The sequence below is a fragment of the Ornithodoros turicata genome, chromosome 2 (genome assembly GCF_037126465.1).
Source record: "Ornithodoros turicata isolate Travis chromosome 2, ASM3712646v1, whole genome shotgun sequence".
Lineage (NCBI taxonomy): Eukaryota > Metazoa > Arthropoda > Arachnida > Ixodida > Argasidae > Ornithodoros > Ornithodoros turicata.
Window position 1 is genome coordinate 92,999,919 of NC_088202.1, and position 23,670 is coordinate 93,023,588.

The 23,670-nt window shown below is 45.6% G+C and overlaps 1 protein-coding gene across 1 annotated transcript in view; it reads left to right on the forward strand.

The window, feature by feature from the left end:
* The window catches only part of LOC135383849 (uncharacterized), a 146,163-nt gene that overhangs the window by 53,189 nt on the left and 69,304 nt on the right, over nucleotides 1–23,670 (forward strand). Inside the window, exon 2 of the mRNA XM_064613150.1 lies at nucleotides 654–1,016. Coding sequence (XP_064469220.1) covers nucleotides 654–1,016 — 363 coding nt within the window. The remainder of the gene's footprint in view (nucleotides 1–653; nucleotides 1,017–23,670) is intronic.

Here is a 23,670-nt window from a genome sequence, read left to right on the forward strand (position 1 = left end):
TACCATGTAAACCGTCCCAAGTCGATCTTTGCGATCCGTCGACTGTTGATTTCAGTCGACGTATGCGCCCATGTAAATGCGCCTATTGACTCTCTTTTTCAGTTGCTGTGTTGGTTGTTCACCTTTCCGGTGATATGTGACCGTGACTGTATTTTCAGTGTGTGACTTCTCTGCTCTTTCCTGCTATCCTGGTTTCTTCTCCTTTTCCTTTCTTTCCTTTCTTATATTACGGCTAGCTGATAACTGTTTGCTTTGCTCTTTGCCAGCTTCGCTCTTTTACCGATGTGAGTATAGGTGGAGCCAATCCACGTGGATGGAGTCAATTTCTCCAGATTATTTTTATCAACGCTCACTCACACACACACACACACACACACCTAGAGCACCTTGTGATTCATATATTATGAATTGCCTCAGGATGTGCCCCGAGTACCCCATTATTGCATATGATAGAAAGACTCGTCCTTATCCATTGCCTATTGGAACTATTAATATTACAAATAATGTTTCCCATGGTCCGTAATGTATTTGTCATACTTCGAAGGTTAGCGTAGCGTATTAATTCTTCAGAATTCCGCATGCAATTAAGATCTTGTCGTACAGTTCATGTCACACACAGTCCTAACGATGATTTCTATACACTGTTTTTTCAGGTGTGGTATGCGTGGCCATCTGGAAGCTGTCCGTGCCACGCTGGGTGCAAAACGGCACAGACGACCCGGTGCTCTTAGACTGTGAGTATGTGTACAACGAGAACGACGTCCGGCTAGTTGTCAAGTGGTTTTTCAATGACATGCTGGAGCCCGTCTATCAGTGGATCCCGGAATTGAACACGCGACACACAAGCGGCATTCTGACGGGACGTCTAGACGATTCCTTCAGGGTGAATACTCAGGACTCGCAATACCGAGCTCTCAAGATTATCCGACCTACAACGGAGCTTAGTGGGAGATACACCTGCGTTGTCTCCTCGCTTGCTGGACACGACTCCAAAGAGCAGTCCATGATGGTCTATGGTGAGTTGTCCATATTATTCAGTGCAAATATTCTATGTGCTAAGGTAGACGCATGAACAGTACAAGGTGCACGTAATTTAGAAGATACAGGTGGTCCGAAGGACTAGAATAGGCCACTAAACATTAAAAAAATGTTGTAACTGGGGGTGGGGGATATTTATATTAGAACAAAGAAGAAAAAAAAAGGGTTAACTGGTTATATTCTCTTTGTGTGTTTGAAGTACGCTAACAGTCGCAGTGCCGTGAAAGCCGACTTCGGCCCATCTGCACGCCCCACGTTTTGATAGCGTCAGGAATATGGGTTGTTGGTCAGCGCAATACCAACTGAGCTCACTGTAGCACAAGCGCCTCGAAGAAACCCAACACATAGGCCGTCCCGTCTTAGCTGCACGCTGACGCACTGCAACTGAACTTTCGGCCACCTTTCTACTTTCTCCCTCTCTGTTTCTTATGTTTTCATTCCTGTTTTTTTTTTAAATTAATGTAAACTAGGAGAACTTAGTTTCATTGTTTCTTGTTCGTATGATGATCATCGTGGGTCCTTATAATAACCTATTATACTCGGAATGCAAAAAAAGAAAAACTATTCTTAGAATTTTCCCACGATTACGGTCACAATATTCCCTTTTATTTAGGGATGTGCCAACCGAATCCGCGAATCCTCGAATTCTAGGGAGGGATTCGAGATTCGCGAATCCGAATTTCATTGCCAAAAACTGCAAATCGAATCTTTCGAATACACCAACCACGTTTGTTTGTTTCTTTTTAAAATCGTCGCCTCCAAGCCTGCTTGCCCGGCGGCCCCCGGGTCGCGACAAAACACCAACATAAAGCTCCGATATTAGAAGTTTAAAAGTAACGAAGTTTTGCTTTGATTGTTTCTCAGTTTTACGGAGGGAATTCAGACTCCTGAGTTTATGTATTTCCTGTAGTCGTTGAACAACAAATGAAATATGTGACACTTAGGAAGAAGTATATGCCCAGACAGCACAAGGTGTTACAAATGTGTTGCATCAATGTTACCTCAACGTTGAAGTGTTGCAGCGATGTTTCATGCCCACATTCGTCGTTGTAGGCAATATACTTACTTCAATGTTCATGCTATGCCTCAAAGATTGCGTAAACCTAACATTGCGATGATGTTACTGAGCCAATGTTGAATATGTTACACTCAGGTAATGTGGCGTTTACATTGTTGATGCAATGTTTTGCAAGCAATGTCAATGCTATGTTGCAGTTGCATTTCTTCCAAAACGCTTAAGCAACAAAGTAAATTCAACGTTTGTGCAATACTGTATAAGTAGTAATTTTCGCGAGGAGCGATTTTTCGCGAAATTCCCGAACGCCCTTTTTTTCGCGAATCTAAAGTCCCGCGAAATATTCGAAGCAATAATAGAAAAATGCGAGAAAGAAATTAGATTAGAACGCTGATACATCTTATGTACGCGGTTTATTACGCCCTTATACTGCACTTTCAGTTCTGCACCTGGCTTCAGGGCTGTAGCAGTAGTTTCCACGTTTACGCTTCTGGTTGTGCCAAATAGCTACTTCGCGAGAGACATGTTCATTCAAATATTCAAACACATGTTCAAATATTTTGTTTGTATATATTTTGTTTTGAATTTGTTCGTGGCCTATCGTATGGAGGACGGCACTCTCGGGCAGTCCATACACGTGGTCGCTGGTTGAAGGAGGTGGACGCGGCGACATTGGCTTGAAGCTCTGGCTTGAAGTACCGGAGCAAGGACACCGCGGTAATGAGTCGAAATAAGTCGACAAACACAAAGCTGTAGCGATGTTGGGCGTGTCGGTGTGGACACAAGAATGACGGGTGACACGGAAATTCCGCAATAACCCAGATGCCACCCGAATGATGACCCCTTATCGTAACACTCTGAGTCAGGGTAGCAGCTCCTATCCTTCAAACGTCCATTTCCACCGACGTCCCAAATCAACCAAAAGCTCATTTCCTCCGAAAAAATATTCGGAGCTTCTGGGATTTCGGTTGATCTGGGCACGCGGGTTGCAGTGACCCATATCCCCCAAATGCTCTTTTCATCCGAGCGCCCAGAACCACCGAAAGCGGGATACTTGAAAGGACACGCTTCCCCCGTTTAACAAGGAAAGGAGGAAGGGTGAGCGGATCCTAAGTGTGCGGGTATCCAATGTACAGCTCGAAGCAGAGTTAACTGGGACGCCACTTCGACTGGCGTAGCTAATGTCGGGGAGAGAGTAACCCTAGCAGCTCTTACGAGAAATAAAGGCAAACAGTGTTTCGATTGTCACACTGTTGCTGCTGGAGCGTCCGCCTTGCCATGAGCTGTAGACTCAGCATTGAATATCAGCGCTACGTTTGGTTGTGTTTGCGGCATGTGAAGGTGCATGTCGGCTGATATCGCACGGATGCTATGGCTTTATCTCATCGATACACGTGAAGGTGGTCGTGTTCGCTCAGTTGGGCATTTTCAGATTTGTGATGAAACAAATGAGGATGCACGGAGTCTAGTGGCAAATTTATTGGATTTGGTGTCCACATTTGTGTGTTAATGAGATAACAGCATCGCATCCGCGTGATATCAGTCAGCATGCACCTTTACATAATCGCCTCAAACCCAACCAAACGTCGCCATGATAACCACTGTTGAGGGTAATGCCGAGTCCACATCGCATGCCTATGCGGACACCCTCGCAGCATAAAGGCGAATTCGGGTGATCATTTCGTGGCAACTTTTTTTCCAGATCTCGAACAGTCATGTTCGCTTGGTCGAAGCAAAGCAATCTCGCATGTTCGCGTGGCGCTTTCCGAGCGCACAGAATTTGCCAGCTAGCACTTTTTTCGCGCGGTCTCGAAACTGTCGAGCCGCGGGTGCCCAACTACTAGGGGTGTTCAAGTCAAACCGGGACTTCCTGTCTCCTGAGTGTACAAATGGCTCGCGCTACTTCTTTTTCGTCATTTTCACACGCAGCCGTCCTCCGCGTTCACCACGTGGTGGTCCAAGGTTTGTCCAAAACAGAAGACACGTGCTGGACAAGATAGCCGACAACGAACGAATGAGCGCGCACATCGAACAGCGAATTGTCATCAAGTTTCTCGTGAATGTAGGCGTAAAGTCATCTGAAATACACAGAATGAATGAATGAATTGTTTATTTCCAGTTTGAGTCGTGGTGGGAGCCGTGAAAAAAAAGTCCCAGTAACGACTTGACAGGCTCACAGCTCCCCCAGACTCCCAGAAGACTTCAGGCTCAGTATGGCCACGATACACTTAGCCACAGCAAAGCGTTTGAGTGGTGCAAACAGTTCCGAGAGGGCCGTACATCAGTGCCTAAGCGCCGCTAGGGTGGCTCTCTTCCCGATTCGGCGGTCGAAGTCGTGTTCCAGTTAAGTCTGCCTCGAGCTGTACTTCCTGCAGCTCACCAGAGAGGGTAACGTGACCCTAGCCATCACGTGCGTCCCTGGGTGCTGCTCATCCGGTGCTCGAAATGTTCTGTAACATGATGTACGCGGTCCGCTGACTTCTACTGCTTCTTTTGTTTCCGTACTTAATAATTCTCCTTAGAGATCTAGCATCTGGATCTCCGCGAGATGTAACAGATATGACTGATATAAAAATGAGAGCTGATGCACGGAATCTATATTAAAGAAGCCTGAGCTCGGGTGGGTAGAAATGACACGACTCTCGGTGTGTACAAATGAGATCGCGTTCAAGAAGCCATCTGAACACAGAGATATTTCGAAAATGAATTTTATTCGTTTAGCACGTTGCTCACGGGAGAATCACTATCTTCGGAAGCTCATGGAGGTCCGCGTCATGAGGCACGGAAAAAGAACATGATGGGAATGGTATGTCCTGTGGCTGGAACATATAGCGGGACGGCGGAAAACACACAAACCTCAAGCGCCTTTTCAGGAGATTGACAGTTCAGACGATATGTTGGCTTCATGCTTTCATACTGCTTGCAAGCTTTTTCTAGGGGTTGTTTGAGCCGGTTAATAGAGTGTTTTCTGAACGTCTAAACTGTATTAACAGAAAGCATTAAAGAAAAGTAAAGAAGGAGGTCCTTTTTGTAACCTTTTTCGGGACCTGTGCCGTGGGCGCTTTGTTACTATTCGTTTGTTATAGGAAAATTTAATGACAGGTATGAGACAGGTATGGTCACATGTTCAGGGGCTGCAGGATGACGCAACGATTATGTACAACGGTTATTTACAACATGGTGATCGATGAAATGATATGATATAGTTCACGGCGGCGTGCCCTTGATCGTAACGCAGCCACCTCGGGCTGAAAGCGACGGATGGAAGCGCCATCGACGAAGAAACCACTACCACTATCACTATCACTACCACTATCGTTTACCACTATCATGACCTACACAGTGCCTCGACTTCAGTCACTCATATGGAAAATATCTCTCTATTCGGATCGGATCAGTTCTTGAACGCGATCGACATCAATAATACCTTTCCTTGGCAAACTTCACTTCTGAGTCAGTTGCAGGAAGTACATTGAATTCCCGCACACCCAAGAACCGCTCACCCTTCCTCCTCTTCCTGATAAACGGGGGAAGCGTGTTCTTTCAAGTATCCCGCTTTCGGTGGTTCTGGGCGCTCGGATAAAAAGAGCATTTGGGGGATATGGGTCACTGCCACCCCCGTGCCCAGATCAACCGAGAGCCTGGAACCTCCAAACATTTCCTCCGATGAAATTAGCTTTTGGTTGATTTGGGACGTCGGTGGAAATGGGCATTTGGAGGATATTGGGCCTAACCCTGAGTCAGAAGGCCTTAAAAGGGATGAAATGGGGTTTTGTCCAGGGTTGTTGTCCTCTTGTTAGTTCAAGGCGGAAAGTCCCAAAGACTCCTCGTGCGGGGGCGACGCATTGCGGTACCGCGAATTTAAGGTTTCGCGAATAATTGCCTGAGCCTCGCTCCTCGCAATTTCGCGAATTATTGAGCCCGCGAATTTAACCACTTATACAGTATCTTTATTTAAATGTTTTTGCCGTATTTCGAAAGATGCGTAGAGCGAACAGCGTGATTGTGTTTCCGAAGCAATGTGCGTGTGCTACACTGAAGAAATGCCACAGTTACATTGCTGATGTGGTGTTTGGCAATCAATTTTAATACAATGTTGCAATAGCATTGCTCACAAAACAGTGCGTCAGCGACCTGATCTTAGCGTTGCAGCACTGTCATTATATCAGCGAGTCTGCTGTATTTCGAAGGATGCGTAGAGCTATACAGTGTGATTCTCTTGCGAGAGCAATGTTGCACATGTTATATTGAGGAAACGTCGCAGCTTAGAAATGTTACCAATAAGCAACGTCTGAAACATTGCAGCAACATCGACACAAACATATTGCTGCAATGTTGCACGTTTTGCAAGCAGCATTTCCGAGGCACTTGCTCCGAGTGCTCCAGTAACACAATGTTTGCACGATCTTGTTCTATCTGTAATTCCCTTCAGTAAACAATTAATGAAATCTTCGGAACCTCCCGTGACGTTCACCCGTCGTATATCAGTTTGTTTTTGACGACGTGTTCAAATGTTGCGGCAACGTTTCATGCACAAATAGAATGTTACCACAATGCCTCTAGTTCAATGTTGGTGCATCATTTTGAGCCGATGCATTTTAGAAACATAACGATTATGTTGCTCAGGCAATGTTTCACGTGGTGCAGTGAGGTAACATTCAATTAGTGTGACCATTATGGGATTAATTCAGACTGTGAGAGACATATTCTGGGACAACAGTGCGGACGCACTATGGGAGATGACTATGGACAAAAAGATCGAGACGAGGACAACATAATCTCAAAGAAAATTAATCGGACTGAGAACATGAAATTAATTACAATTCATTCTTACGCACATGTGACTGCGCGCTGACCCTCGATATTGCGTTCTTCCATAGCGTCTGTGCGTGACATAGTGGTTAGAATGATCGCCTTCCGTGCAAAGACTGGGAGGTATTACTTGTTCGAATCCTGACTGCGCTGTCTGCGGTTTTCCCAGAGCTTCCCGGTAGGCTTTCCAGACGAATGTCGGCACCATTCTACTGAAGTCTACCCAGGAGCAGACGATTACTGAATGTGAAGCATACTGTGTTATCACCAAGACTGTAGTGCTCCTTCGGTGTTGCTTTTGCAACGTTGCTATCACTGTAAAATAACTGGTCATTGGCAGTGTTTCATCAACATTGCAATATCACATTTTTTGCAATGTTGTTTCTGTAATATTGTTGCACAATAACGAAGCCGGTCTTTAGCACTGTTACATCAGCGTTGCAATGTCACATTTCTGTATCATGTCACATCTTGTGTCACAATGTCACATTGTTGTTTCAACAACATCGTTGCTGCATAACGGAAGCGGCCATTAGCAACATAACATCAATATTGCATGGCAATATTGGCGCAATGTCACTGCAACAATTTGTGCTGACTGGGCGGGTATGTGTTCTCCCGAAATTTGTTTTTTGATTAAACAAAGATATCAACTTCTGCTTCAAAACACTTTTCAGTAGAATAGTTTTTTTTTCTGGCTTTTTAAACTCTTTCAAAAGAAAGGATTCGAAGGATTCGAGATTCGTAAGATTCGTGAATTCGCAGAACCTTCCTTGGATTCGGATTCGGATTCGAGAAAATCTGGATTCGTCCCATCTCTAATTTTAATTGATTCTTCTGACAAAGTGGTCAAATAGGAATCATGATAAGGATACAGGCGTCCTGTCTACAAATGTTTAAATAGTGTATCCATATTTGGAGGTACAGTACATACACTCATGCTAATCAGCGCGTCATGTTCCCCGGTCACGTCACAGGCCTCCCGTAAAGCCTCCCGTTACCTCACAACCTCTGGCTTCGCCGGTCGCCACTTCCTATGGATCAATGCGAATTTTGATCGGAGACACGCCGTCGTTCTGCGGTTGTCGTGACGCGCGTCCTTTTATTCTATTGTTTAAAATGCGACAGCATTTCTTTAACGCACTTTCGATGCCGTCAGTTTGAGGGTAAGAGGCATCGGAAAGGGCCCTCTCACTCTGACTCCCCAACCTCTCCCCCTCGCACATCACGCCACCTCCACCATCTCGGCTGAGAAGAAACCGGCGGGCGCGCTCGCTCACTGGTAGTGATGGGCAAAATGACTGATTTGATTCGACCAGAAAAAGAAAAAAAATCCCTGACTCTTTTTAGTGAATCAATTCATTCGATTCAGTTCGTTTTAGTGAATCGTTCGAAAGAGTCGTTCAGTGATTCAGTGACGTCACGACACCACGTGACGGGATGATGTCAATAGGTCGCGTGACCGGCGACCTCATATATTATAAAGAGGTCAAGAGAAGAGAGGCGCTGAAGAGAGGCGCTTCCGGCAGCCGCACCTTGCTGTGATTATCTCTGCTTAATATTGCCCCCTTTTGAATGGACACACCAGGGTTGCTACCGTAATTAAGACCGCTCATTGAGCTAATTAACTCGTTAGCTGCCGAACGAATCCATCCCCCGTGGAAGATCAGCCGAGGAACACCAAGAACGAGCAAACCAATTCAAGCCCCTTTCCCACTCACACGGCCAAGAGCGGCGGGGTGTAGGAAAAAATTGGTCGCGGAAAAAATGGTCCCGCAGGCGCCTGCGCGATCAAAAATACAGAAGCGTAGTTGCGGACAGATGAGGAAACACATCATAGCCGACCTAGTGTTATCATTCGCTCTCCCGATTTGTTGAAATTCGAAGACATAGTTTCTTTTTTTTTCCTTATTGTGTTGATGGAGAAAGAAATCTACACCCCATTCGATGAGAAACATAAAAGCGATATTATTCGCTGCACTAGTTCGCTAGCGGTATCGTTCGCAGGATGCCAGTATTTTCCTACTCTTGGTCAGGCACGGGTTTCACAGTTGTCCTCTACATATTTTCTGTGTCGATGTTTATGGACAGTAAAAGCTGTACAACCACTCATTCATTGTTTCATTGCCCTTACAACTCCGCTTCTGCTCAAGAACGGTTCATCGACGTAGAAAGGAAAATAGGAAAACACAAATACAACAGGAAAATACTAGCATCCTGGTTGAGGTGGGAACTATACCCGACTACATCCGACGGACGACGCGAGCGTGAACCATTGTACGGCTCACTTACGCCCGGTCGTAAAGCCGGAATACTAACCGTTGGCTTCCCTGTGCTCAACCAGGGATTTCTTGTTCTCGGAACATGAATTCACTGAGTAAACACGAAACCTGACGTCGGAGGCTTCCGCTGCCTCAGTGAATGATCTCTGCCCTCCTAGAGACTGCTCACGTACAGCAAACAACAGCACCTAAGTCTTATCACAGCATCAGGACAATCCCCAGAATCTACAGGGGGGCAGCAGCGATATGGCCGCCCGAATAACGGACAAAGACAACACTGATGCAAAAGAAGCACCTTAAGATTTTCTCGACAGCAACTCAAACGCAAACGTCGTGCGGAACGCCGCCACAGCATCTCCATTGATGACACAGTAAAGAGTGATAGTAACAAAAATCTCCAACCAAGGTACAGGACGGGGATACCCGACGTTTGGGAGCCAGTTCGGCTCCTTCCGCAGAGGTGACTGTAGTGGCCAACGGCCACTACAGTGATTTTCGTTACTATCATAGATTTTCGTTACTATCACAGTTCTCACCCAACCAGACACACTTGTGTCGAATATGTTCACTTTCACACTAAAGAGTGTATCGCGTCGTCGGTGCGCTTTGCGCTGACTCATAACCGGACTGTGCGTTTCAGTATCAACGGTAAAGGTGGGAATGTCAACGATTTGAAAATAGCCAGCTTTAGTGAATCGTTTTCGTTCAAACCGTTCCGCGAACCGCATAGCGGGCAACGAACGGGAAGGGGACCGACTTCGAGTGGAATCCTCTGGTTGGGCAACGACAAAACAGTTCACGAACCGTTCAAGTGAAAACGATTCATTAAAACTTCCTAACTCCTCCTCCTAACGAGAATATCTGGACTCGGATGCCTCGAACGAAGTCGTGGAAATACGTTTGAATAATAATGATGCCGTCATGTTACACATAAGGTTTGTCTGCCCACAATATGGCGACATGTTGCTCGTCCCGCAGGGTAGGACTGCGGATAATTTCGACCACCTGGGTTTCTTTTTTTTTCTTTAACGTGCGCTGGAAATCTCCGACACACGGTGCTGGGAGCAATGTTTACCTCACTCGCATTGTTACCGTCCTTGGACGGGATCGAACCCGCGATCTTGAGCTCAGCAAGTCAACACGTTACCAACCGAGCTACCGAGGCCGGCTGCGTTTGAATGGCCAAAATAACGTTGCCGCACTGGATGTTAAAACCGCCGGTGGCGTAAATAAGCTGCTGGGGCTATCGCGCCTCTGTTCCAAATCAGTTTGTGCCTTTCTCCCGGTGTCAATACGTGCCGCGATTGGAATAGTTCGAGTGACTATGTATCACTTATTGAAAGTGAACTCGGTGAGCGGATCATGAGCGTGCGGCGCCTGGGCAAGCATGGTGCGCCCGTGAAGATATGCTTCTGAACGGAACCCCAATACGTTCATGTTGGAACCGTTAAGCTTCGAATTACCGAGTAGAAGCCCAAGCCCGCCCAGTGTTTCAAGTGTGGTCGTTTTGGCCACGTCAACGCTACCTGCACACTCTCCCAAACTTGCACAAAATGCGCGGGTGACCACGACGTCAGCGAGTGCATCGAGGAAAATGCTGCTAAGTGCCTAAAGTGTTGCAAGGGCCACTGTACGCGAGATAACTGTTGATCGATAAAGCAGCTTCAAACAGCGACCAACCGATATTGTATCAATAAGGGGCGCATCGGCCCGGGAGGCGCGCAAAGCCGTCCTGGACAGAACACGCGCTAATGCACAAAGTAATAAACAGCCTCCTTCACTCATGCAGGAACGGTAACCACCCACGTTGTGCGATAATTCAGCAAACGACGACCTCTCACAGAGGGTGCCTATAGTCAAGCAGACTTCAGCAGACCAAGCAGACTTCAGCTATTCTTTCACCCATTCGTGCAAAACGCTATGATGCAAACTTACCGTATGCAGCAGATGTATAACTATGCATTATGCCCAGCACTAGACATCTTTGCTGATCTTAAGCTTTTTTAAAAGAATGTGCCGCAGTCTTGCGAAGTGCTGCGAAGTGCAGAAGCCTTAGGGAAACTTCAAGAGGTTAACCTCTTCCCCAGGAAACGCCCCATACCCGTACTAACATTCAATGAATGCGGACTTTCACAGGCTTCCAATATTCAAGGGTATAAGAAGTATGTTAGAGCCCACATACCCACTTATCCGACCGGCTGCACAGGTCCGTTTGTAAATACTGACCTTCCCCAGTGTGAACGGAACTTGCAGAATTTGTGCTGTGAAAACGCAGAGTTTGTGGGCGCGAACATATAGTTCTGCAATGCAACCAACAGTTGGGTCGGTGTACGTCCGCCCCGGTAGACTTCAGCAGAGTCAGCTTCACGACCGCCTGTCTCAGTTGCATCAGCAGTGTACGTGTAACCTGATCCTATGTGGCGACCTTAACGTCCATCACGAGGTCTGGGGCAGTGAAGCGTCATCTAGTCGAAGCAAAGATACAGTGGATGCTGTGCAATATAGTAGTGGCTGGACTTCCGCAGGCAATCCCAAATCTAACACCGTCAATCGAGGTTAGACTATACTCAGAAAACTTCACAATCTGGGCGGTAGGCAGTCGTCTCACACAAACGAGCAAAAATCTCCATCACAAGCAACATTCGTGGCATCAGCCCACTATCGGAATGCCCAGAAGAAGCTGTGCGGGGTGAGCTGGGGGTCTTCACCAGGCGCGCTCCACCTGATCCACAAAGCACTCTCAGTATCAAGCGTCCTATTCGCTTTTCCTTTCACCTTCCCCAGCTAGTCAAGGCAAGAAGAGTGCTAGAAAGAAGCTGCAAGTGCTAGAAAGAATCTACAGGGGCGGCCTGAGGACTGCCTAAGGCCTCCCACAGGCAGCAAGTGGAAGGGAGACCTACAGAGAAGCCGAAGCTCTCTCCCTCCATCTAGCTGCGACAGAGAACCTCCTGGATCATTTTTATCCGCCTAAGTACGACTAGGACAGGAATTGACATCTTAAATCGCCTCGAGAACCACAAGCACTCCCGTTTTGCACAACTACTGCATACGTTCTCCCTTCTTGGGAAGCCACTACTCCTGGTGCAAGGGCCCATTAGACCACGAGGTGATCGGGGGTGATAAATTGTGAGACCTCCATCCCGCACCTACATCGGAAGAATCACGTGTCAGCAGTGGTTGCTAAATCCATTGCCTGCAACTTTGTGGAAACCAACTTTACCAGCCATGTTAAGGTTTTCACAGATGACTCCGTCTGCCCAAGATCCGAAACAAGTACGGTGTCGTACTGCATTCTTGTATATCGTGTAACGGTCTCATCATCGACCAGGTCACTTCGGGAACAACTGAACTCATAGCCATTCGACACGCCCTCAGGCGAGTGGGCAGTCTTCCGCCGCAACCAGTGGTCATTCTCAGTTACTCGAGTTCCGCGCTTCTTCGCATCCAACACACTACAAGTGAGGATGCATTAACCAGGCACGTTCGGGCCAACATACATCAGCTGGAAGACCAACACTGCAGTATACATCTACAGTGGGTACCATCACATGTAGATATAGCAGGGAAGGAAGCGGCGGTTAACCCGCCGCGTCCCCACATTTACTTGAGCCAAGTGTTCTAGCGCCCGAGGACACACGCACTACGCACAAAGCAATTAAGAGTGACGTTCTCGAGGCCCATCGTCAGGCAGCAACATCTTCCACACAATGTGCTCCACCCTGCCCCACTAGTGGACTTCCTAGACAGAAACCCACACTTATCCGGCGCCTTCGAACGGGCAGTGCCTTCACGCCGGTTTTCCTCAGTAAGATAGGAAGAGAGGGCACGCCGAATAGCAGCTCCTGTGGGGAACCATCAGACATGTCCCACCTCCTGCTTCACTGTCGAAAGTACCACGGTGAAAAGGAGGAGCTCTGTCGAAGTTTGAGAAGCGGTAGCATCTCTATATGCACTCGTCTACAGACATCACCCACCCAAACGGGTCAAAAGCTGCCCGGCCCAATGTTGGTGACGCTCTCCTCGGCTACCTAGAGGACACTGGACTTGCAGCAGTTTTTAGAGCATTCACAATCGTCCTTCTCCACTCTTAATCACTTTTCACCCCTCCTCTTCCCTAAGAAAATAAAACATGCCGCCATTACAAAAGCAGGCAAACCTCGTTTTCTCTTTCCATCTCTACGTCACCCCCCTCCCCCCCCCCCCGGCTAGAGAAAACCCAAAGCTTCCCCATTGGTTCTTTCCATTCAATCTAATCTCCCTGTTATCCGAACCAAACAATTTGGCTCTTTTAGCACAAGGTTGGTAAGGTTATCATGCCTATCGGAGCCAATCGCAGTCGTGTGTGACTCAGAATCTTGTCCATTGATTGGTTCCGGTTGATAGGGCTCAACGAAAGTCACGTTATCAACGGTTTCCTAAGACTCTCTATTGATAAGCGCAAGTTTATCTGTCAAGGCCGCTGTCGCGCATCAACACATATCTCGCCGGGTTGTTTAATCATGGCAATGTTCACCACGTGCCTCAGGTAAGTTCCGCGATATACGAATCACTTCTGTCGTATCAGAGGATTTACCCAAGCAGCACAATGTACTGAAAGTCGAGTGCAATAGGGGTGAACGGGTAGGTGGAAGGCCTTGAACAGGCTCCTGCAACTAAAGGACATTGATAAGACACATACCGTCCACCCCTATTGCACTCGACTTTCAGTACATTGTGCTGCTTGGGTACTTTACTTCTATGTTCACGCAGCCCCTTTCCCCTTGTGACTCCCATCAGACTTTTCCGTCTGCTCCTTTTATCTTTTTCTTTTGTGTGGTAGCATTATTGGCCTACCCCCTCTCAAATTCCTTTGGTCTGCGCCGAAAACTCATCTCGGACAATAGATGGCGCCACGGGAGCCATAGGCGGAGAAGCCTTTTCGGCAGACTGCAAAGGCGGGAGATCGAAGTCTTGCCGTCTTGATTCGTCGTGGCTTGGGCCTGGCCGACATGAACAACCGGTCGTTCTGGGATTCACACTTTGGTGCATAGACGCTGACAGCGTGGGGACCTCAGCCCGCTCCCCCACCCCCGGAACTTTCTTAGACGGGCAAGGCCCCCTTCGAGAACTCTAAACAGCTGACACTCCAGATGAACGTTACCAGGGATATTCTAAGAATCGCGTGTTTGATGCAAGTGAACATGAAAATCCTGTAATAATTTGCCTTGCAAGGTCACAACACGTAATCCCCAATACCCCGCACGACCTTTGCGTATGAAAGGCTGGGGGGGGGGGGGCGTTGTGTGCCGGCGCCCTCTGGCGGATTGAAAACTCTTCGCTATGTGTGTCGGTAGTCGTGGTCTACGCATTGCAGGAAATCCAGTTCGGCCTGTCGTCACCTCTACAGGTTCCATCTGAAAGCTTCAGATCATTAAAATCAATGGCTCTCACAATACACACACACACACAATTAATGTGATTTATGCGTCATTCACTCGGAGTGCTTGCCGACGACGACGTCACGACAGTCGAATTTCAGTTCGATGGTGAACATAACATGCTGAAACGTACTGATTCTGCAAAGCACGCCAGCATCTACGTGTCCACGTGTCCCACGCACGAATCTCGTTTATGGCTCCCTAACGGGACATGCAGGTGGAAGGTGGAAGATTGCTGTGTTGTGTTCTGCGACCTTCAAACTCATTGAGGGACCAACTACAGGCTCGCGGTTCCTTCACTTTGGATCAACATCTCCATATTTTTCTCTTTTGTACCAACCAACCGACCTTCGCTTTCACGTCGGGCGACTATTTCTGAATAGAATATTTCTTTCGCTTGTCTACAAAACGTTCACAATATGACAAAACCTGACGGAGCACACGACCAACACGACGGAGCACACGACGGAGCACACGACGGAGCACACGACCGGAGGCTGTCACGCTCCCGTGACAGCCTCCGACACTGCTGAAAAATCTCGAACTTGTATGGCACACGGCCGCCGTCCTTCAGAAACAAAACGATGTCATTTAACTTCCCCAGTCCAAGTATTCAAGAAATACAGGGTACGTGCTATAAGTGCATTAACTTGTAGCTAGCCATCTAGGAGAATTAGACTATGTATAGATGAGGCCCGTTAACCGTACATGTCCGTTGTGAAGAGCAACATGGCGGCAGGACCATTGTCGCAAGAACTCCTGCTCATCCAGCAAAAAAAGTCTGTGCTCCAAGTAGTCTGTTACCAGTTGAGTCCCAATGAAGAGCCTAGGATGCATCAGCCGGTTCCTCCTATTCTGGGTTCAGGCTGTGCAGCGAAATTTCCAAAGCGTAAATGCTGTCATTATCATAATTAACTGTTCGAACATTGCCCTCATCTGTTGCATCGGCCGATACCGAATGGAAAAGTGGCGACACACGAGTGTCCACAGAGTCCTTGCTGTGACACACTCTCGTGGCACATGGTCACTATTCTCCTCGGCGCCGCAGTTGGAACATGAGGGGCTGCTGAGAAGACCCCATATGGCCAATTTGTCTTTTGTTGACAATATCTGACAACTAGCTTTCCAGAAAAAATCGCTCACTTAACTGTTCAGACCAGTCGGCTGCCTTCCCTTCTTGAACATGGCCAAGTTGCGTCTCCTTATTCGATGCTCTTTTTGTGGAACAACAACAACAACAAATAAGTTAATGATAATGAATGGGGAAATTCGTGGAAGAGTTCTTCGCATAAGCGAGAAACTGAGGCGAGTCGAGGGTCCGGATCAGGCACAGCTTCCTGTAAACGATTAAATTGCTGGAATTCCTTTTTGTAAATCAGTGGTGGTTCTTCAGCTGCCGGTTGACAGTTTCTTCACGCCAAACCCCACAGCGTGTTATTCTCTCTAGCATTACATCATAACTCGTTGCAGTTAGATTATATGAGAATTAGAAAAAAAAAAAGGGAGATGGTGGCTCCTACAAAACATAGGAGCCCGCTGCTCCAAAACACTTAAAAATAAAAATGCAGTTGACCCATATCTGCAAACTATTACGCGCAATTTAAAATTATCCCCGCATTTTCTTCGCAATTCAACGATTGGTATTGCTTTAGCCCTCGTCGCATCAGCAGAGAGACCGCTAAGCTTTTCTTTTTTTTGCCTTCTAGTTTGCTGATGTGGTGCTGTAGACAGCTCAACCCTGTCGCGACTTACGTTCCATTTTTTTCTTGTTCCCATCATCATCATCTCGACACTACCAGAGTGGTTTCTGTAGAAACATTTTGTTGATTTAGCGCGGACCTAACTCATTGTTACTGTCTAATCCCTTTATGAACCAGAAACCACCGACTCCGATTTGACTAGTAGATTTCCTTCATTGCTCGGGCTATCTTCTACGAAATGCATTGATGACGTTACCCCGCTTCTACCGATAGGGAAATGCTTTCTTAACTGTCTGCTCGACCGGCTATTTCCAACATTCAGCTTGTGTTCTCCTATTTCTCCTTAAGCCGTTAAAAGCAGAACGTATATATCTCGGACATCGGTCGAAAGCCGTCATGACCGCATAATTTTTATATGGTGATCAAAAAGCTGCGTACCGTTTGCATTACATATTGTTTCACTGCCAGTCGTCTCGAAAGGCCCCAAATGGACGTCCTCCTTCTATGCCGTCTTCAAAACTCGAACGGCCGAGTAGACGCGGATAAAGTTCTATTAGACACAGACATGCTTCGCATTTGCATGCCACGAAAGGATAGTCAGGGCTCGCATGCCTATATAGGACGCACGGTGCTGCAGCAAAGCATAAAAAAAAGAGGAAAAGGAACCAGGCGGATGTGTAAAGGACAATCGGTCACGCAGGATGCTGCTGCTGAACGACATTGATCGATCGAGTGCCTTTTCTGCTACGCCGATATCGTCAGCGGGGTTCGTCGTTGTGCGAAACCGTAACTTAAAAGCGATTGCCCTGTAGCGACATTCGCCTGGTACATGTTTCGTCTTCTTTTATTATTTTTGCGCCTTTTAATGCGTACGAAAAGTGTGATCATCTGCGGGACGTGAGGATGAAGGAAGGGACTCCCTTTTATACTGCGTATGAATCAATACGAATGTATGGCAATAATTGTCAATGTGTCCTCATCATTGTCGGCGTCCTCTCTGATGTATTTAAAATGCACGAAAGAGACAAGGAAGCCTGGAAAGAAGCTAGCGTAATTTGTGTTGAAAGAAATCTACCCCATTTGCGAGCTCTTGTTTCGTGCATACCCCTCTCGCTTCTTTGTTCTCCCTCTTTTTTCTTGGTATCCTACATATGTGTGGAAACATTTGTCGTAGGTCCCGCGTTATATGTACACGCATATACATGGTGTGCCAGCTAAATGCGAACATATTTCTTAAAAAAATATATATATCACTTTTTCGGAGATGAAATCAACTACATTATACCATAGGCGGAAGGGCACACGTTAGGAGGGCATTAGCAAACTCCTAAGGCAATGTCTTAATTAACTTTCAATGATTAACTTTTTAATTATAAAAGCTACGAAGTTGTCCCAATGAGAACATCTGGTCCCTTTGGTCACCTGGTTCCGGAGCCGTTTTTAGAACAAAAATCCGTTCGATAGATCGTCCGCAAAAAAATTCGTGAAGGAACACCTTTTTTTTCTTGATTTTGTTCATTGCGCATCTTTGGAGACGCGTATTTCCTTCACCTCCCATTGTTAGTGGGACAAAGAGCACACTATCGCCTCTTGCGCCCTGGAAAAAGATTAAAAGAAAACAGAACATGCAACCCAAGATAAAGGCAGTTCCGATAGAGTCACCCCATACATTTGTTTTTGTTTTGTTTCCGCAAGTTAAAGCTCATCTTTGACGCATGAGGCGGCACTGTGCTCCTTCACCCTCTCATATTCGGAGTGAAGGAAAGACGCGTCTCCAAAGATGTGCAATTAACAAAACAATGAAAAAAATGGTGCTCCTTCACGTTTTTTTTTTTTTTTTTTTTTTTGCGGACGATCTATCGAACGGATTTTTGTTCTGAAAACGGGTCCGGTATCAGGTGACCAAAGGGATCAGATGTTCTCACTGGGACAACTTCGTAGCTCTTATAATTAAAAAGTTAATTAAGACATTGCCCTAGGAGTTTGCTAATGCCCTCCTAAGGAGTGCCTTCAGCCTATGCTGGGTGATTCCACGTGAGATCAGGCAGGTTGGTCTCGACGACCTCCTGGATATTTTGATACGCAATATATGTTGAAGCCTAGGTTATGGAAAGCATTCCAGGACAAAAATAATTTGAAAATTATTTTGGGAGTTTACGTAAAAAATAATTACGTGAAACGGCAACTTTAGGACGTTGTATCTCTGGGGCCATGAGGCGCAGGGGGAAAATATTTTTGTCACAGAATATATAGGTTGTCATTAGTTGGCCGCATACTTTCTACGGTCGCACCTGTGACAGATAATTTCCTAAAAATTCTCAAAGTCACTTCATTTGCAGATTTTCCTGCTTTTCAGACGCGTCGTCTCTCAGAGTGCTCGTCTCTATGTTACCGATACATAGTGAATGTGGTATCATAATGTTCGTCATTACAGCCTCGTTCTACTCGTAATAGGAATGTAACGGGTTGTTCGACGACAAAGCTCTCAGGGGCGAATTGCTTAACCATGGTTCAGCGAAACTGTCCAATTTGGACGTCTGTTTCAGGTATCCGCCCACTAAGTACGTTGTTCATACTGCTTACAGACATTGTTCCACGTGTTCCGAAAAAAGCATCAAATTTTTTTGTGGATCAGAGAAGGGCAAAGCACAGCCAGCAACCTTTGTAGCATGGGACAATCTTTCGAATTCACTGCAGGGTCTCTTTATGTGGCCGAGTATAACATGATGGGGCTTGCACATGCTTATATAGTTGTTGCACCGGGGAAGGTAAACAATTTCCAAAACAATTTATTCAGCTTGAAACACACCTGGTAGCGGTAGGTAAACGAAAATGCAGACGATGCCCAACACTGACGTGCGTGGAAAAGCGGGTAGGTACTTCCTCTTCCACGCACGTCAGTGTTGGGTATCGTCTGTATTTTCGTTTACCTACCAGGTGTGTTTCAAGCTCAATAAATTGTTCTGGAAACTGTTTACCTTCCCCTGTGCAACAACTATATAAGCATGTGCAAGCCACATCATGTTATACTCGGCCACATAAAGAGGCCCTGCAGTGAATTCGAAAGATTGCCCCATGCTACAAAGTGATAAGCCGCATCTGCACGCGCTGTCCCTATGGGCATACAACTGGTGAGGTAGGGGTGATTCTAAGGTTGCTGGGTGTGCATTGCCCTTCTCTGATCCACAAAAAAATTTGGTGTTTTTTTCGGGACACGTGGAACAATGTCTGTAAGCAGTATGAACAGCGTACTGAGTGGGCGGATACCTGAAACGGACTTCCAAAGTTGACAGTTTCGCTGAACCATGGTTAAGCAATTCGCCCCTGAGAGCTTTGTCGTTGAACAACCTGTTACATTCTTGATGTGAGTAGAAAGAGGTTGTAATGACGAACATTATGATACCATATTCACTATGTATCGATAACCTAGAGACGAGCACTGAGGCGTCTAAACAGCAGGAAAATCTGCAAATGGAGTGACTTTCAGAATTTTTAGGAAATTATCTGTCACAGATGCGGCAGTAGAAAGTACGCCTGACAGTAGAAAGTATTCTGTGACAAAAATATTTTCCCCTTGCGCCTCATGTCCCCAGAGATACAACGTCCAAAAGTTGATGAAAATACCACTGCGCAAAATTGCCGTTTCACGTAATTATTTTTTACGCAAACTCCCCAAATAATTTTCAAATTATTTTTTTCCTGGAATGCTTTCCATAAGCTAGGCTTCAACATATATTGCGTATAAAAAAATCCGGGAGGTAATCGGGACCAATCTGCCTGATCTCACGTGGAATCACCCTGCAATTGATTTCATTTCCGAAAAAGTGATATATATATATATATATATATATATATATATACGCTACAAAATGGAGGTTCGAACGACCAGGATGTTGTATATAGATAGGGGAGTCTTTTCTCTTTGTCTGGGGTGTTGATAGGGGTGTCTTTTCTCCCCTATCTATCTATCTATCTATATATATATATATATAATAGGAAAAAAATAGCCGGAGCTCTTTGGCTGCACGTATAGCATATGTCTGTAACTCAAACATCGCCATGCCAGTACTGGATAGCTGTTTCGGCCTTCTTGAGCCTCATCAGCAGTACGCAGGCAGGCAACGTTTGAGTGGATGGCGTCAGAAGGTCACGTAACACGTGATTCCTCCCGTCAGGGTGAGATACCTCACTCACTGAAAGCCCAGTGCAAAGCCAGTGAAGTATAATAGGAAAAAAATAGCCGGAGCTCTTTGGCTGCACGTATAGCATATGTCTGTAACCCAAACATCGCTATGCCAGTACTGGACAGCTGTTTCGGCCTTCTTGAGCCTCATCAGCAGTACGCAGGCAGGCAACGTTTGAGTGGATGGCGTCAGAAGGTCACGTAACACGTGATTCCTCCCGTCAGGGTGAGATAACTCACTCATTGAAAGCCCAGTGCAAAGCCAGTGAAGTATAATAGGAAAAAAATAGCCGGAGCTCTTTGGCTGCACGTATAGCATATGTCTGTAACTCAAACATCGCCATGCCAGTACTGGACAGCTGGTTCGGCCTTGTTGAGCCTCATCAGCAGTACGCAGGCAGGCAACGTTTGAGTGGATGGCGTCAGAAGGTAACGTAACACGTGATTCCTCCCGTCAGGGTCAGATAACTCACTCACTGAAAGCCCAGTGCAAACACTGATCTCGATTGTAAAGGGCTGGATCGCGGATTGGGAGCGCGAGCGTGAAGAAACCGGCCGCCATCTTACTGTACCCACAACAGTCGCCGCAGCGATCATGGCAACTTCTTGCAATTACGGTCGTGCCAACCGTACTGGCAAGGTTACAGGGCCTAAATTTATACAGGTGAGTCACTCTTCATCAAGGAATAAATAGGCGTCCATTCTGTATATTTAGTTGACCATTATGAAGTGTTTTTTTTGCCCAAAACGAGCATTGGATGCAGGTTGCTTGATCGCTCTTCCGACGTTCAATCGAGCACACTTGCATTTTACCCGGCGGCAAATACAGTTTGAGTGCATAATATGCTTGAAAGAACATGTTACACTACACAGGTAGTGTTGTCATCAATATATGTGCAAGCACTCGAGCGCTTTTTTGCATGCATTGCTAGCATGGTACACGGTGTTCTCTGCGGAAGCAAGTGCCACATTCACTTCTTTGAATTACCTTCACGCACAAGTTCGGTATTACGTCATAATGAGACCAAGATTGTCACGTTTTTTCATGTATTGGTATTGTTTTGTGCCTTGGTTTGATTTGTGACAAAGAATCCTACGTAACGGTGGTGTGGCGCGACTTGAATAACGCCTGTGTGTCTGAGCTGTATCGTCAGCTTGTTACATATAGTAGTAATCTGTAGCGTGTCGTGCTATTTGTAGCAGTTTTTAAGGCAAAAGTGGTCTCTCAATACAGGTTTCGTCATGAGGGCTACCCAGTGAATAATCTGTGCAGTGTGATACGGCTGGGTGTACAGGTAAGTATCACGTTCCTCATCCACTGGTTTCTACTTTACAGGAAGGAACAACCTCAGTGCACGCACTGTGGTTAGCCTCTCTCAGTTTTGCATATTTTCTTACATGTTCACATCAGAAACACACCTTAGACTTTAGGCTCCTTCACCCAGCAATATAATAATTAGAGATTATAATTCTTTTTAGAAGTGTTCCCCATATTCTTTTTAGAATTGGTTTTAATCTTTTCAATTTTTAGAAGATACAGGGATTGTAAACCATGTTTTAAACTGATGTTTTAACATTTGTCCAATGCATTTATTAAACAACATATTCATTTTTAACTGGTTGCACCCAAACCAATGTTCTGATGTATTATTCCGTTTGTTGTCGATGCACCATAAAAATTGGAATAATCATCATCAATGCAGGTTACTTCACAGCTGCCTCGACATACTCAAGAAATGGGTGCAGAACCTGCGTAATGCCCACAAACTTTGACCACCACAGCACCTCCAGAAAGTAAAGGCATATGTGTCACATCGGATTTTTAAAGGCATTCACAGTACATAATACCTTGTATGAACTGTTGTAGATCTAAGCAGCCTCTACAGTACGCTCTCAGAAATTAAAACTTGTCAGGGAACTGTGATAATTGTTTCAGTTAATAGGCATGCACATATACTCTACAAGAACAAAATTATTTATTGTGAATGCACTTCTCTGGTTACTCATGCTGTTTACATCTACTGTTGATCACATTCATTTATCACATATTATATTCTTATATATTATTATTATTATATTATCACATATTCGATCACATTAAATTTAAAATTTAGCATATATGAGAAAATATCAGGAGGGAAGTTGCTATTCATTGCTCATTCCAACCTAAAATTGAGTGCTACAAATTTAGAGAGCGTACCTGACCATTGTCATTCCTAAAATATATATTGCCATTGTAGCAAGGTCACAAAACAATAAATGTAGTCTTTTGCGACCTGCCTGCACGTTCATTGTATCCTGAAACGCATAAGTGCAAGAAATAAATCTTGAACTTGAATAAACTTGATGTTGTATAAACTTGACATAAAATGTTGAATAATGTAATGAATGATATAAAATATTGAATAAACTTGAACTCGTATATTCTCTTTACTCATCATCAGTGATCTTCATTACAAAAGCATATCGTGTTAGACTTTTTTGTTTGCGTTTCACAGACTGGGTACACGAGGGCCAAAATGACAAAATCACAACTGTTTCAAGCTCCAAATAGTCCTGTTGCAACTTGAAGACCATATGTGGAGCTGCATTTTTTGGAACATGCTCCACATAACAAGCATGACAAAGTCAGCACTGGATAGCAGGACCCCGTCCCCAAGCAGCTTTTCTCACGCTGCAGTTGTATTCAACAAAAGCATGGGAGTGCTGGAGAAGGACATTCAGTTTGGCACAACCGCGCCTGCAAATAATCAGAACAAATAAAGGAAGAAGCAAACATACATAGAACGGCTGTACTTAGTTCAAAAAGAGATAAGTCCTGTGTCTCAAGGGGGTGTTACCACTTTCTAAGTAACTTAATTGATTAAGTTTACATCACTACCTGATTAACTGTCCTAACGAGTGTGATCTAATTGCGTGAAGTGATTATTTGCGCTGCTTCGGTGTGTCCATATTTGCGAGGCAAAGCACCGCTGTCGTTTACTAAAAGGCTCTTTCTAAGGCGATGCTTGATATAAATCATACTAAACACATACACGGCTAAAACAACGGCTGAGATTCTACAGAACGATCTCTTTCTGCCATGCGAGTATATCTTTTCCCGGACCGTTCTTTATGGAACAATTTTTGTTCAGAACGCAGTACGGGATATTATATACATGGTTGTTGCTAACCTCAAGTCGTTTCTTATTGAAATATTGGCTGGGAAACGTGCTGTAGTACA